This window comes from Sorex araneus, chromosome 3 (assembly GCF_027595985.1).
Source record: "Sorex araneus isolate mSorAra2 chromosome 3, mSorAra2.pri, whole genome shotgun sequence".
NCBI lineage: Eukaryota > Metazoa > Chordata > Mammalia > Eulipotyphla > Soricidae > Sorex > Sorex araneus.
In genome coordinates, this window is record NC_073304.1 from 118,203,468 (window position 1) to 118,219,650 (window position 16,183).

General features: G+C 44.0%; 1 protein-coding gene and 1 pseudogene across 1 annotated transcript in view; both read right to left on the reverse strand.

The window, feature by feature from the left end:
* Positions 1-1,458: 1,458 nt before the first annotated feature.
* Positions 1,459-16,183, reverse strand: part of OIT3 (oncoprotein induced transcript 3) — a 33,850-nt gene continuing 19,125 nt past the window's right edge. Inside the window, exons 5-9 of the mRNA XM_004615471.1 lie at positions 14,882-15,004; positions 11,775-11,935; positions 9,275-9,690; positions 3,196-3,295; positions 1,459-1,632 (exon numbers count right to left, since the gene is read on the reverse strand). Of these exons, the coding sequence (XP_004615528.1) occupies positions 1,459-1,632; positions 3,196-3,295; positions 9,275-9,690; positions 11,775-11,935; positions 14,882-15,004 (974 nt within the window). The remainder of the gene's footprint in view (positions 1,633-3,195; positions 3,296-9,274; positions 9,691-11,774; positions 11,936-14,881; positions 15,005-16,183) is intronic.
* Positions 13,770-14,514, reverse strand: LOC101537134 (ubiquitin-conjugating enzyme E2 K-like; annotated as a pseudogene).

The window sequence follows — 16,183 nt, forward strand, 5'->3', positions numbered from 1 at the left end:
TAGACTGGCACGCGTAAGGTCCCAGGTTTGATTCCCAGCACCAAAAGCCAACCAACAAAAATTGTTGATTGTAGGCATTTCTATAAAGGAAAAGATAAAGTTTTATGATCTTATGCAACGTCAGATAATATATTTAAATACTAAGAAATTGTAGCCAGAGAGATAGTGCAGCAGGGAAGGTGCTAACCTTGCACCTGGCTAACCCTAGTTTGATCTCCTGCATCAAATATGGTCCGTCCAGAACTGCCAGGAGTGACCCCTGAGTACAGAGCCTGAAGTAAGCCCTGAGCACCTCTAGGTAAGGCACCTCCAATTAAGAAATTGGGTTATAGATAAAATTTATCTTTGTGATTTAAGATACTTCAGTAAAGTTTACTAAGGGCCTACCAAAAGGACTATGGGATAATTTTATACCATTAATATCTCTTGGACTAAAGCGATAGCATAGCGGGTAGGGCATTTGCCTTGCACGTGGCCCACTTGGGTTCGATTCCTCTGTCCCTCTCGGAGAGCCCGGCAAGCTACCGAGAGTATCCTCACGGCAAAGCTTGACAAGCTACCCGTGGCATATTTGATATGCCAAAAACAGTAACAAGTCTTGTAATGGAGACATTACTGGTGCCCACTCGAGCAAATCGATGAACAACCAGACGGCAATGCTACAGTGCTGCAGTGCTACCTCTCTTATCCTGAGGGTATAAAGGCCAGAGAGCAATAGGGCAAGTGATACCAAATTTTAATTGCTGTCTACAGTTTAGTCATGGAACCAGTTAAACGGTTGTTAGACAATTATCAACATTTATTAATTAAAAATATTTTACTTGGAACAAGATATTAAAACACCAAAATATTGTGTAAGAGAAAAATGCAAACAGTGTTTTGGTTTTGTTTGAGGGCCACCTCTGATCATGTTCAGGGCTGACTCCTGGCTCTGTGCTCACTCCTGGTGGGGCTAGATGGGGGCATTGGGGTGCTGGGGTCAGCTGTGTGCAAGGCAATGATCCTACCCACTATACTATCTCTTGGGCCCGATCGTCTTTTTTTTTTTTTTTTAAGTACACACGTATTTCAAGTCCCCTATAACTGTTCTGTATTTGACTAAGAATTTTTGGGTTGTAATCGCTATTTAAAGAATTCATTTGGGTATTTTTAATTCCAAGCAAGTCTTTGATGTTGTTTTTAAGTCCTTTATGTGAGGCATGAGTCCAGTCTCTGCAGTGGGGAAGTGCGAGGTGTCTTGTGTAGGTGGAGTTTTGCTGGACTGGCACGGAGGGAGCCATACAGTGGCCTTTCCGGTGGGTGGAGTCAGACTGAGTCGGTTCTGGAAGCCAGTTCCAACCCCCAGGTGAGGTCTGAAGATGTTCTGCATTCTAGGGAGTCCACTGATGTCCTTTGAAGGTGCGAGGTGAAGTTCCAAAGAGGTGGGCGGTGGGAGCCAGGCCCGGGCGCTGGGCGGGCTCAGTCCTCCCAGTCGATGCTGATGGGGCCGCCTGTGAGCATCTGGCTCCGGGCACCAGCGGCATCCTCTCCCTTTCCTGCCTGGCGGCGCACTCGTCGGTGGCAGCCCTGGGCACAGCGGGACCGCTGGTCCAGCACTCCGCACACCAGGACTCGGCAGTGCAGAAACACCTCCTGCAGAGAGCAGAGGACAGTCAGAGGGACGCCACCCACCAGTTGCTGTCCCCGAAGCCCAAGAAGAGGCTCCAACATTTCCAGTCCAACGCAGGCTTGGAATGCTGAGGGGCAAACTAGTCCCGGGGACGACTTGGGAGTCGGCATGCATCACTTTGGGGCCTTTGAGAGGACATCAGACAACACAGCCCCCTGCTTTGGGCAGGCCAAGCCAGGACTGACCGCTCCCTGACGCCCTGTTGCTGGGTCAGTTGGGGAGTTTTCCCTCCAGGAAACTGCTCCAAGCTACCTCCTGAGGTGGGAGATCAGATTGGCCAGCAAACTCAGCAACAACTGTTGTTTTGTTTGGGGCACCCGAGGATGGCACCTGGTGACCTGAGGGAGGCCGTGGTGTGCCAGGGATGGATCCCGGGGTCCTGTGCCTGTCACCAGGAGGCTTCTAAGTTGTTTCTAGGGCCCTCCAGCGACTGCTTTGGAATAGTGACCTCACTGGGAAAGGAACAGGTGTGGAAAAGATGGTCTCTCTACCTTCCTTTGGTTTAAAAGTTTCAATGACTCAACCAAAGCAAGAGCCAAAATCATTTTCACCTTAATGTAATCTATACAGTCTCTTTTTCTACAGAGATTCTGATAAATACTATGCATTATGTATATATATAATTACATATATACACATATATTTTCTTTTAATGTAGCATAATCAAGATGTATGTAAATCATATGACAATAGTTTTCTCGGTAACATTTTAAAATATTATGTGTTTAATGTTGTCTTAATAATATATACTGTTACAGGCTTTTTCACCTGACTTACAGCAATGCTCTAAAAAACATCCTACAGGGGCTGGAGCAATAGCACAGCGGGTAGGGCGTTTGCCTTGCACTCGGCTGACCCGGGTTCGATTCCCAGCATCCCATATGGTCCCCTGAGCACCACCAGGGATAATTCCTGAGTGCAGAGCCAGGAGTAACCCCTGTGCATCGCCAGGTATGACCCAAAGAGCAAAAAAAAAACAAAAAACAAAAAACAAAACAAAAAAAATTCTACAAACTTTGCCTTTCTTTTTTTGCTATTTAGAAGCTATTAAAATTGGTATGTGTAGATCAAAGAATATCTAGATTTTATTATTATTGCATAGCTATAAGACTTCATAGATAGAACCCACTTCTGTGACCTGGCAAGTTTTGTTCATAATAAGTTTAATATGTATAAAGTAATATCACTGTTTTAATCAACATTTTAAGTTGATTAATTTTCCCTGAATATGTTACTGTTTGTCTCTTCTGTGGATTGTCCATCTTTTCCCCTTGCTTTGTGACCATCATGTACTATTTCATGATCTATTGGTGTTTTCTCTAAATTAGCACAGTTCTTCTATTAGAAGCAGGGCAGATCATTGTGACATTCAAGAAGGTGTTAAGTTTCTAGGGGACCAGTTTCACAGTATTTTTCCTAGAAGAGACATAGATTCCAGTCTGGGGCTGGTAGAACATCAACAAACTGAGTCTCTGGGAAGAAGGCAGCTTCAGGAGAAGGGGTGAGTTAAGAGACACTCAGCTCACCTTGTGGTCTTTGCCCACGAACTTGAACACGGGGACCTGAAAGTGCTTGGCTAGGTGATCTCGAGATGTGTACTGCTTCACTGAGTCATCAGAAACACAGCTGAAAGTAGGACAAGGGAGCACTTCAGACCTGATTGTTTAAACAGAGGTGGAAAAACCAAGCAGGCCAAGGATCTCCAGGCCAAGGAGAGGCGAGCGGGGCGCGACTCTGGGCTGGGCTCGAGCATCTGGAGAATGGAGGAAAATGGTAATTTCCTCCTGACAGGGCACCTTCGGGCAGTACCCTCATGAAGCTGCCTGTCCTCTCATTTGCTGCCCCCACCACCACCCCAAACTGGGCACCAGGATCTTCCGTTCCTGAAATAGTAGCTACAGAAATAAAACTTATTTTAAAGAAACCGTTTGCTGGGAAGTTTATATTTTCATTCACTATTTTCATATCTATTGCAGGAATTCTGAATATAGGCTTGGTTTGAGGAGGTCTTTACTTCAATTTCATGATTTTTTTTTTTTTGGATACTGAGTAGACACGAATCCTTGAGGGACATTCAAAGGTGAGCAGACCCCAATTTGTGTAACTGAAGAGTTCCACCACAACTCAAGTTTCTTTGAGGATTGAGGAAAAGCCATTTCCCTCTGCATTTTTTTTAACAAGCCCTTCCACAAATGAAGCGATAACTTGCACTGGGTTTTGGATGACAGTTTCAAGTCTACTGTTCAGAGTGAAAGTCCTGCTCGCCCCCCCTGCATGAACTGGGGGAGAAGGCACGTCAGTGGTTCTCTAGTTCAAGGCCAAGGTTTAATATGCACGAACCGCTTCACCTTGGAAGCTAAGGGCCACACTTGTGTTATCTTTTCCATTTGGAAGGAACTTTATTTCCTGGATATAGTTTCCTTTAGAAGGATACTGAAGAGTTCCTGGCTACCAAGTAGGTAAAAAGTTCTATCATAGTTGAGATAAATCCAGTCAACTTTACTGACTCTAAAAGCCAAGACTTGTTTAACATGAAGCTACTATGGTGGTAAATTATAGATAAACCGGGCTAGAGATTATAGATGGCATTGAATTGTTCATGAATAAATTGCAGAGCCACAGTTAATACTCTAGATAAATCCCTTGAATTGGCATAAATAAAATTTTGATTTATTACATTAAACCCTTAAATGAAAAGAAAAAGATAGGTAAAAAGCAGTGATCAGATACGAAAGCTTATGAAACTGGAAATTTGGGTCACTTTCTAGTTCACTCTGTGGTTCAGTGCTAGATTCTTTCCCTTTGGGGAGGCAGGATGGGGTGTGCTGTTAGGGGTCACATCTGGCAGTGCTCAGTGGTTATTTCTGGCTCTGTGCTCACAAGTTGCCCCTGGAGGTGCTGGGGGAGAAGGGAATATACTGTGTCAGGGGTTCAAATTGGGCCAACTGCATGCAAAGCAAACACCTTAGACCCTGTACTATCTCCTTGGCCCCTTGCTAGTTGCTCTTTCAGTACAATTAAAGAACCCAATAAAATTATTTTTAAAAGACAATATTGGGCTGGACAGATAGTACAGTGGATAGAGTGCTTGCCTTATATGTGGCCAACTCAAATTCAATCCCTAGTCCTACATATGTTCTCCCAAGCTTTCCAGGAGTGATCCCTGAATACAGAGACAGGAGTGAGCCCTGAGCACTGCTAAGTGTGACCCCTAATGGACAAAAAAATATTTTATCTTGTATAACTATTAGAACTTTATTTTCTAATTAGGGTTTAAAATTATAATGCAACTTCTGTTGTTTCTTCTACTTATATACTCAATTTTTCCTGAAATAAAATGAATTCATACTATTTTACAATTATGTTCTACAATTAATACCTATTGCATATCTTATTTGTGAAACATATTCTGTTGGGTGCCTCAGAGGATAGAAAGACAAATAATATGCTTTATGATATCAAGGAGTTTATAGTTCATGGGCCAGAGAGATAGTATAGTAGGGAGGGCACTTGCCTTGCATGTAGCCAACCAAGGTTTGATTTCTTGAACTATATATGGTCCCACAAGTCCTTCCAGGAGTAATCCTTGAGTGTAGGCAGCTTTAACCCCAAAACAAACAACCCCCCAATTTTATAATTCAGGATCTATGATAATAATATATGCCATTAATAAAATATTAAATGGCACTTTTTGTCTAAGTGCCTCAGCATTTTTAACTTGTTATCTAAAAATATTGACATTTTTCTTTAAAAAATAAGGCACAGAGTTGTTTTAGGTAACACTTTATAGAATCAGTGTAGGATAAACTCTAATTCTGGACTGTTTGCTGTGATGAGAAAATGTGAGTTCTGTTAAGTATAAGTTTGTGTACTGAAAAGTAATGGTGGTATAACATATTCCAAAATAATATAGTCCCAAATATCCAAAAGTCCCTCAACATTTGATTTTAGAATTCAATATGTTTCATTTCCTGGAGTTTAACTTTTCAATTGTTTTCTTAGTCTTGTTTAAACTATTTTGCATTCTCAGAGCAAACACCAACTAGAGGGAGGTGAATTTGATCTGTTAAATGCCAGAGAAAGCTAGGCTGTCTTAAGCTAAAACAGGACAATAAATAATCAAACTATTTCTTAATATAAGTCCAACTATTTTTTATTTATTTGGGGGGTTCTGGATTAGCCCTACATTCCTGTCAAGATAGTCATTTAACAATAATTCTTTGGCTAGTATTTAATGACCCAAAGTATAGACTGGGCATTGAGGAAGAAGGCTTTAGTTTCATTTTTTGGCCATTCCTGGAATCAAATCCAAGGCCTCAGACAACCCCAGACGAGTGACTGATGAGCCTCTCAGCCTCTGTGCATCCCCTTCCCTTCTGTTCAGGTTTAAAGGAATCAGGAGAGGCTTCATGGCAGCAACAAACTCCAGGAAACTAGAAGGATAAGTAAGAATCAGACAAACTCCAGGAAACTAGAAGGATAAGTAAGAATCAGAAGGAAAGAGGAGGACCTCAGGCAGAGGAAACAGCAGGTGCAGAGCCAGCAGGGTGAAGAGTGGAGGTCAGGAATTTCCCACAGTCTGGTGGGCAGGATCAGGAGGAGAAGGCAGAGATCAGAGGGTGAGGCCCAGTGAACCCACTGAGAACTGGATTTTATCTCCTGGGATTAGCTCATGTACACCAATACTTCATACATACATACATACATACATATGTACATACGTATATACACACCATTACTGATACACACACATATCACTGTCTGTATCACTGTCATCCCATTGCCCATCAATTTGCTCGAGCGGGCACCAGTAATATCTCCATTGTGAAATTTGTTGTTACTGTTTTTGGTATATCGAATACGCCACGGGTAGCTTGCCAGGCTCTGCCATGTGGGCGAAATACTCTCAGTAGCTTGCCGGACTCTCCAAGATGGGTGGAGGAGTCGAACGCAGGTCGGCCATGTGTAAGGCAAACGCCCTACCCGCTGTGCTATTGCTCCTTTTATGTAGTGGCTATTATATATGTGCTATGGACTAGAAAATTAAGCTTCTCAGACTTTCTAAATCAAAACATAGCTACTCCTTAACTGAGTATCTGCATAACAAATGAGTCAGCTTTACAAGCTGCATTGAGATGGGAAATACGTGTTTCCCCAGTGGGCGAGTTATGATTGTATATTTTTGTGGCTAGTAAATGTGAGGGGCAGAAGAAAATTCTTGGGGTGAGAAAATGGTCACTATTTTGATTATTACAATGACTTCATAAGCATCTGCAACTCAATTTACTAAACTGCATGATTGATTAATTCTTGGGGATTGGAACCCGGGCCTCACAAACATGAAATGTGGGCACTGTCACCAAGCCCCCAACATTATTATACTTTCAATATGTTTATCTATGGCATGCAAACAGTATTCAAAGCTGTTACAGAATTAATTACAGAATTAAAAGAAAGCAAAATCAATTTTCCTCAAAAGTAGGTACATTCCCTAATCCATTCAGCACTAAATATGTGCCTAAAAAGTGAAACAAAAAAAGAAAAACAATGCAATATTTTTTAATATTAAAACTTCTTGGAGGTCACTTTCAAGATGGCAAAAAATAAATCCAAAGTGCAACAAAGCCCGATAAGGCATATAATTATCATCCAAAGCAACTCAATGATACATTGCCCATATTTTGAAAATAAACTAAGGCAACAATAAGAATCTGTGGCTAGGTTTACTAACCAAAGGAAATCAAGAGCCACTAAAAACTTTTCACCAGGGCTGTCTCTCACACACACCCCCATATTTCTGTTATAAATATCTAATACTTTTATGCCATATAGGATATAATATAAATATTATGTCATATAGGATATAATATAAATAGTATAAGTATATTATAAATAAAATGTTTCTGTTACAATATATATAATATTTTCATATTGGTTGGCTACCTAGGGCTCTATGGAACTGAGATTCGAAAGTTGGAATTTAGGAGACAATTAAAAAGTTTTGTTTTTTTATTAAGTTTTTGAGTCACCCCCAGTAGTACTCAAGGTTACTCCTGGTGGTGCTTGGAGGGCCGCATGGGATGCTGCAACCCCCAGTTGGCCACATGCAAGGCAAACACCCTACCTGCTGTTAGGAAATTCTTTTAGCAGTCTGGACAAAAATAAATGCCGGAGTTAAGGCAGAAAGTAGAAAAGTGAGTGGGATTGGGCTATTGCAGCTGTTAAAACAGTTTCTTCGCTGATCCTAGTATGCATCCAGAGTGGAAAGTCCTGCTCAGGGATTGAGAGCAGCAGGTGAAGGTTGCCTGTGGCGAGGGATCCAAAGAGATGAAAGCAAAGTCGAAGCTTGGAACAATGGATGCAGCCAATTAGCTAAGGGCCTGAGCCCAGGCACAGCTGCGGGCTGACAAGCCCATTTCCCTCTCATTAGCCTCAGCTGCCACGCTGGGAGAGGGTTCTTCCTGGGGCAGTAAGCAGTGGTGTCTGGACAGCTGCCAGGATGTCCCAGATACCTAGTGCCACCTGTAGGTCTCAACCCAGCAATTCTTGAAAAATGTGGGGATCCATCATCTTTGCAGCAGCCTCCACTTGAACTTTCCTCTCCTAAATGCGCCAAGGACACCTCGCTCTCCTAGCCAGGCCCTGGAAGAGGGGCCTCTCGCTGAAGCACCCACCTGCTCCACCCTCACGCTTGGCGGCCACCCTGTCCCAGCCTTTCTCTGAGCTGCTTCACCCACCTGAGTTCCTGCTGGAAACAGGGAGAGTCTCTGCGCTTCTCTTTTTGTTCGCTTTTGGATCACATGCAGGGCTGCTCAGGGTTTATTCCTGGCTCTGCAATCAGGGACCATATAGGGTGCCCGGGATCAAACCTGGGCCAGCTACGTGCAAGGCAAGGGAGCTACCTGCTGTACTGTCACGCTGGCCACTGTCTCAGTGCTCGTCAACCCTCATCCACCTGCAGACTGTCACTGTATATGGACCAGCTGTCAAAACCTGCTGAAAATCGAGGGAGCATCTCCACTCCTGACCTGGGGCTGCTCCACTGTCCCACCTGCTCAGTGATATCATGCTCCTGTGTCCTTACACAGAGAAGCTGTGTCCTACAGGCGCTCAGAGTTCAGTATTGTGTGAAATGATCAACATTCTTGTCCGCTTTTCTGCCTATGTATGACTTGTGGTCTTGGCTAATGGCATCTAGTAAGTCACCCAAGTTACCTAGTAAGTCTGGTAGGCCTCTTGGAGAATTTTTTTACCTCCCTTTCCTTCACCAGTTTCTATTTTTTTTTTTTTTGTATCACACTCTACATGCTCAGGGGCAACTCCTGGCTCTGTATTCAGGATTCATCTTTGGCAGTGCTCAGGAAGCCAGGTACTGTGGCGGCATCAAAGAGAGGTCAGTGGCACCCATGAGAAGTGACCCCCCCCTCCCCGGACTATCTCTTCGGCCTCTCCCTCACCAGTTTTGGCCTCCAAACTGTCAGTAAACAGTTTCTGAAATGAGGCTTGCAAGCTTGTCATGGATTTTAGGAAACCCTCAGCGGGCCTGTCAGACAGAGGGGCCAGGCATGCACCGGGAATAGAAAACCATGGTCATGGCATAGTTACCCATCCCGGATGAGGTAGTACTTCAGGATCTCGTCGATCTTGGCAGTGGGGGTGGCAAAGCAGCTCTCCACCAGGCTCTCCAAGCCCGTCACGTGCACCAGGGGCTCAATGCCGAAGTAGAGGGAGTCGCGGAGCTTGAGCGCGGGCAGAGCCTCGCGGTAGGGCTCTTCGAACTCGTTATCCTTGAAGATCTCCAGCGTGAAGGGGAAGACCCCGTGGCTGCGGCTGAGGATCTCCAGCGGGGCGTTTCGTAGGCGGGGCACGTAGCCCTCAGAGATGGTGTAGAGGCGCGGGAACTCGCAGGTGACGGGGATGAGCAGCTTGCTGGTGCGGATGATGATGTCCCCGCTGCTCCCGGGGGTCTGCTTGGGGAGGCCCGTCACCAGGTTGCTGGCCACGATCTTGTCGTTCACCACCTGGGCCCCACCAGGGGGAGGAGGAAAAAGGTCTCACATTTCTGTGGACAGATATCTGTCCTTCTTAACCTGAACCATCTTCAAACTTCCACTGACATCAACACGCAGGGGAGCCTTGATTGATTAAACCCAAGGCTGCTTTGTTGTTGGGGGGGGGCACACCAGGCAATATTTGGGTTACTTCTGGCAGGGCTCAGGGGAACACCTGGGGTGCTGGGGATTAAACCCAGGGATGCTGGATGCAAACAAGTGTCCTCCCTGAGGTACCAGCACTCTGGCCCCATGGAGTTGTTTTTAGTTCAAAATAATATAACTTTACTAATTTTATTTATTTTTATTAAATCACCCTGAGATACACAGTTACAAAGTTGTTCATGATTGGGTTTCAGTCATACAATGTTCCAACACTGGCTCTTTCACTGGTGTACATTTCCACCACCAATGTCCCCAGTTTCCCTCCTTCCACCCCCACCCCAGCCTGCCTCTATGGCAGGCATCCCTCTTCTCTCCTTCTCTCATTTTGGTGCTGAAAGTTTATCGTGTCTATCCCTCTACCTCCTTTCAGCACTCAGTTCTTGTCCAGAGTGATCACTTCCAAATATCATTGTCACAGTGGTCCTTTCTCTACCCTTACTGCTCTCTCTCCACTTGTGGCCTTTTTCTTTTCTTTTTTGGCCACACCCAGCAATCTTCAGGGAATACTCCAGGCTCTGCATTCAGGAATTACTCCTGATGGGCCTTAGGAACTATCTGGTGTGCCAGGGATGGAGCCCCAGTCAATCGTATGCAAGGCAAGCACCCTCCCCGCTGTGCTGTTGCTCTGGTCTCTTTTATTTTTCCTTCTGGAAGTCCAGACCTGTTAATCATGCTGCATAGAGCATGCCTGTGTGGGACTCAGCCCTTAGAGAACTTGGGTGACTCCACTGGTACAGGTGAACTCTGGTTCTTTAGCTCTTGTCATATTTGGAAGCGGAGATGTCACACACTCCAGCCCATTATCGGCATTTCCATTTGGTCACTGGCTGAAAGACCACAACAGAAAGGAGCCTTGCCTTCCCCTTTGATAATGTCCCTGATTTCTCACCCCAGGTTCACTTGCTCTTTGCTTTTCTCTTAGTTTGGATTCAGGAAAGTCAGAGGTTGCAAGTGCCCTGCACACACCACCTCCATCCCTGTACTTTCTTCTACCAATCTGGTAGGCTTGTGATTTGACCACCACAGCATCTGCTTCACCCTGTTTCTGTGGTGTCAAGCCCAGACACATCACAGCCGAGCATGTAAGGCTGATCTTTGGAATCCACAAGCCACTCCCATTTACTTTTTGAGTTTCTTTTCCAGCACGAATGCTTTGCTAGTTAGGTTGTGCTGTCTCATCATCTCAGCATAAGGCGACATACGCCCATCTCTGCAACAGCTCATGCTCCCAGGCCTCCTATTTTTTCTGCCTTTATACATCACATACAAGCTTCCATCCATTTCCAGTCTCACTGGGTTTGACTGCTCCAAAGCCCCTTTTAAATTGTTAAACTGCTATGGCATCTGCCATCTGTACCCCTTGTTTGGGGGCTGTTCTCTTCTTAGTACCAGTGTGTGTGTGTTCCTAAAAAAGTCTTATTCCATGCAACCTTCTGTCTCCCTTGCACAGACATAGGCACAGATTCTTGACTGAAAGTATAAACCTTCCAACCTTCACCAGATTTCAGACCTGAGCTCATTTGCTACCTCATAAATGAAATGTCATCGGCATTCATACATTTGCTAACTTCTTAAAATCAAAGAATTGCCTAGCAGGGGAGTGTCCAGCTTCCTCCTGCCGTTAGCTAATGTGTACGGGTTAAAAAACAAACAAAAAAGTTTCTACTGCTTAGAGAAATGGGGGTCATCTGTGACCAGCAATAGCAGAATTCTTCTAACTCCTGACCCTCCCAGATCCAAGAACAGCTTGTGTGTGTACCAGTGTACACTTTTGTGAACTGTATACACTTTTTCAAGCAGAAATATTTCATCTATTGCACAGGCCATAGTGCAAGCCTCTGAAACAACCTCCTAAATAACTGGCCAAGTGTTCCTTCAGAAGTACTTACATCGACCATGGTGCCACATGTCTTTAGGGAGAAGAGGATGTTGACATGGGTGCCATTGGACACCCCCCGGCAGGAGGTGTTGGTCAGGAAGAGCTCCAGCCCACCAACCAGGTCCCTGGGAATGTTCACCTCAATCATGTTTGATTTGCAGGACACCGGGACTGGGGAGGGAGGAACAGTAATTAGAACCAGAAACCCAGCACTGGGAGAGTGGTAAAGAAGGCTTCTAGAAGTTATTTCACCTGCAAACAACTTGAGCTTTTGTTTTAGTCTCAAGGAAACCTACAAGGCTCATCACCACAAAGCAAGGACTTGTAACTTTGCAGTGCTGTTTGTGATCACCTCCTCCGATGAGAGAGGGCACCGAGGTCAGGAAACATTATGTTTAAGTTTTAGTTCAAGGCCATTTATTTCAAAGTGAGGCCAGCATCACTCTAAGCACTGAAATACTTAAAGGATTACATTTTGGCACAAACATAGTTCACTGGCAATCCAGAGAAAAAGACTTCTGTGGTAGAGGCTTAAATTACATAATGGTATTGCTTTGACATTACTGTTAATTACTGTCCCATAAAAAAGGCAATAAAAACAGAGCTGGTACACTCAAGAGCTCCAGCTTGTCCTTACATTGCTCAGTTAACCAGAAGCTCTGAAGATAAATTCCTCCTGAACTTAATATAAGAAAGATGGCATTTCCTTAGTTTTCCATGTCCATTTCTCCATAGCACAAATACCCTGAAAGGAATATTTATGGATATTCTCACAAATATTTGAGAACTGTATTCAGACATGAGGACAAACAATAATGATACTAAAACATCAGAGATAGGTGCTTTTAAAGTGGGTGCTGGCTTAATGAATTCAGATTTTTTAAAATAATATTTTCAGAAGATGATTTTCAGAGGATTACTGAAATTCAACTTGTTTTCACAATCTATCTGAGAGAAAATGGAATTAACTCTATCCACGTCTTAGAATATTTTTCCTGTTTGGGGGGGGGGGCACATCAGGCCATTCTCAGGGCTCACTCCTGTCTCTTTACTCAGAGGTGACCCCTTTGCAAGGTCCAAGAGATCATCCAGGGTGCCTGGGGCTGAGCCAGTGTTGGCTGGGTGCCAGGCAAGCTCCTTAACCCTGGTACTATCACTCTGACTTCATGCCCTAGACGTCTAAACTGTGTTAATTGTACAATAATAGAAATTAGAGGAGAAAAAAACCTAACATCCAACAGTCTCACTTCTAGATACATAGTCACAAGAATAAAAAGAATCTCAAAGATATTGGCACGTGCAAGTTCACAGCAGTATATTCACAGGAGCCCAGGAGTGGAAGCCACTGGAAATCTAGAAAGGAATGGGTAAACAAACGTGCAACAGACATACGCGAGCCCCCTTATAAAGCAAGGGAATCTTGGCATGTACTTCAACATGGATGAACCTTGCAATTTTATCCAAAGTGAATGAAAGCAATCACAATAACACAAAAGTGAAATTATCCCTCTAATTGTGCGGCTAAAACAGCCAACGTCATAGAAACAGAACATAGAATGGTGGTTGCCACTCAGTGAAAACACCGTGATTACCCAGGTAAGGGCGTGGGGGAAGAGAGCAGGATCCTTTGGGGGGAGAGAGGTACTGGATAGCATACATTCATTTCCCATAAACATACAGCCTTAAATTCTGCACCTGTAAACAAATGATAAATTCATTTAAAAAAAGAAAACAACGGACACAGCAACAAAAAAAATAGAATGGTGGTTGATAAGACCTGGGGAGAGGAAGACAAGTGATTGTTTAGCTTCAGTCTCAGGAGCTTACAAAGTGCAGGAATTCTGTTGTACAGTGTATGTGTGTGTGTATATATATATATATATATATATATATATATATATATGGTAACAGATGAGCTGGGCACTTAAAGTGATGAAGATGCTAACTTTGCTCATTTTTTACTGCAATTTATTTTTATTTTATTTTATTATTATTATTATTTTTAAATTTACACAGATGTTTAATTAGCTTTATTTACATAGCAGGGATTTTTTTTTTCAGTCTCCAATGGTGCCTAGATAACATCATTAGGCAAGAATGCCAGTTTAAAAGAAATCTATGCAGAATCCTAAAAATAACAGATGGTGATTCGCCTCAAGAGGGGCCAGCCTGACTCCACCAGCAGCGCCTTGCCTCAGTTACTGAGAAGCAGTTCTGTTGCAGTCTCTACGTCCCAGGACTTTGAAGACAAGGCCACTATTACTGCATTCCTATCAAAGCCCATAGCACATAAATTTTCTATTTTTTTTTGTATATTCTGGACTAGAAACTGGCGCTCCAGCATACACATGTGCCCAGAATCGAGCTGTCTGTTTGAACATTTCAGGGTTTTGTTTGTATTGATTTGCTACCACTGCATCTTGAGGATCATGGGGTTCTGCAGCCGCCAACAGTGCTTGCAATGACAATAATACCGTGCGCAGAGTCATCGCTGCTGCCCATTGATCTTTCAGGATATCCAAGCAAATAGCCCCTGTGACGGAACTAATATTAGGATGCCATATTTTAGTGATAAACCAGACCTTAGGGGGATTAAATGGATATGTTTCTGGAATTTTAATTTCCAGTTGATATCTTCCTCCTTCATATGGTGTGTCTGGAGGTCCTGCTATTTCTCCTCTTAATTCTGTAAAATTCTCATCTACAAGATCTACTTTAATTTGATTTTTGCTCGTCTGGAGAACTGCGGGGGGAGGGGAGGGAGGGAAGCAGCTTGAGGGCAGGAAAGAGGCGGCCCGGCCAGCGCCTAGGGCCGGGCCCGGGGCGGGGGCACACGGGAGCGGGAGGCTGGGGGCGTGAGAGGGGGCGTCTGGAATTCGCGGCGCGGCCCTGCCCGAGGGCGGGGGGCGCCCCCAGCCCGGCCCCCCGACCCCCGGCCTGCAATTTATTTTTAAAGCAAAGGAAAGTTCGTTTTCTGGTAGTCTTTTCTTAGGGATGAAAATACTACTTTAAGAGCTCGTGTTCTAAAAGACAAGAATCCAGACACAGTGGGGTAGAGACAGCAGGGAGAGTCGGGCAGGGAGAAGCAGAGACCGGGCAGGGGTGCTGCCGTCCTACCTTGGCATGTGTGGTTATCTTCAGACAGCACCAGGCCCCGAGGACACCCACACTGATAGCTCTTCTCTGCTGCGAGGCAGGAATGGCTGCAGCCACCATTGTTATTGTGGCACCCTTGGATGTCTGCAGTAAAATACAAAAAAGGAAGCAATCCTGTGACTGTCTTCTTAGGGAGAGGGAGAGAGAGAGCGGCTGCTATGGAGGCAGGGTGGGACGAGTGGGAAGGAAGGAAGCTTGGAACACTGGTGGTGGCAAATATACACTGGTGAAGGGACAGGTATTGGAACAGTATGTGACTGAAACCCAATCATGAACAACTTTGTAACTTTGTAATCTCACTGTGATTCAATAAAATAAATTAAGAAAAACTAAAAAAATTTTTTTTCTATAAATAATCCTGTTTGGATGGCACTTGACACTGGGAATTATACTCGACTCAATCTGGTGCTATTGGGACTTGGCCTATTTATTGAGGTAGGTAGGGACCACCCCAGACACATACACATTTATTAAGTATTATAGCTACAAAGTGTAATCATAAAATGTCCGTAGCTATAACCATTTAAGGTGAGTAGGTATTTTGTAGAATACCCATGAAGTTGGATCATTTTGGTGTTTGTTTTTTCTTCTCATGCAGTTTGGTTGTGGTTTGGATAAAAATCCAAAAAGTTATTTCTTACTGTCTATCAGATTTAATCTATCCAATTCGAAAGCTACTGAGCATAACTGATATAAAATGTACATATTCAACTGGACAAGATGGATGGGCCGCTGAGTCACTACTGACCAGCTGGATTTACTGCGTCTCTTCTCACATTTCTGAGGGAGTCTGGGGATCTGTGTGTTCACCGTAATATATAAATAAGGCCTGGGTAATAAACTCAACTTCACTCAACTGAGCTCTATGACATGGCTTTTATGAGACAGTCTGTTTCTTTTTTTAAAGTTTTGCATTTTTGGGGCCGGAGTACAGCAGGTAGGGTATTTGCCTTGCTTGTGGCCGACCCAGATTCAATTCCCAGCATCCCAAATAGTCCCACAAGCACCACCAGGAGTGTGTGCAGATCCAGGAGTAACCCCTGAGCATCACTGGGTGTGACCCCCCCCCCGAAAAAGTTTTCCAAAGCACATTTAACCAAATGGACAAAAGGGAAAATACTCAATGAAAAATGGGAGTAGGTGGTTTTAAAGTTAGTAGAGGAAAACAATGACCTTTGCAAGCTCTGGATATTATCATTTAGGTCAGGAGTCCTTAAACTACGGCCTAATATTGCAAAGTTGCACATAAATGTTATTAATAAA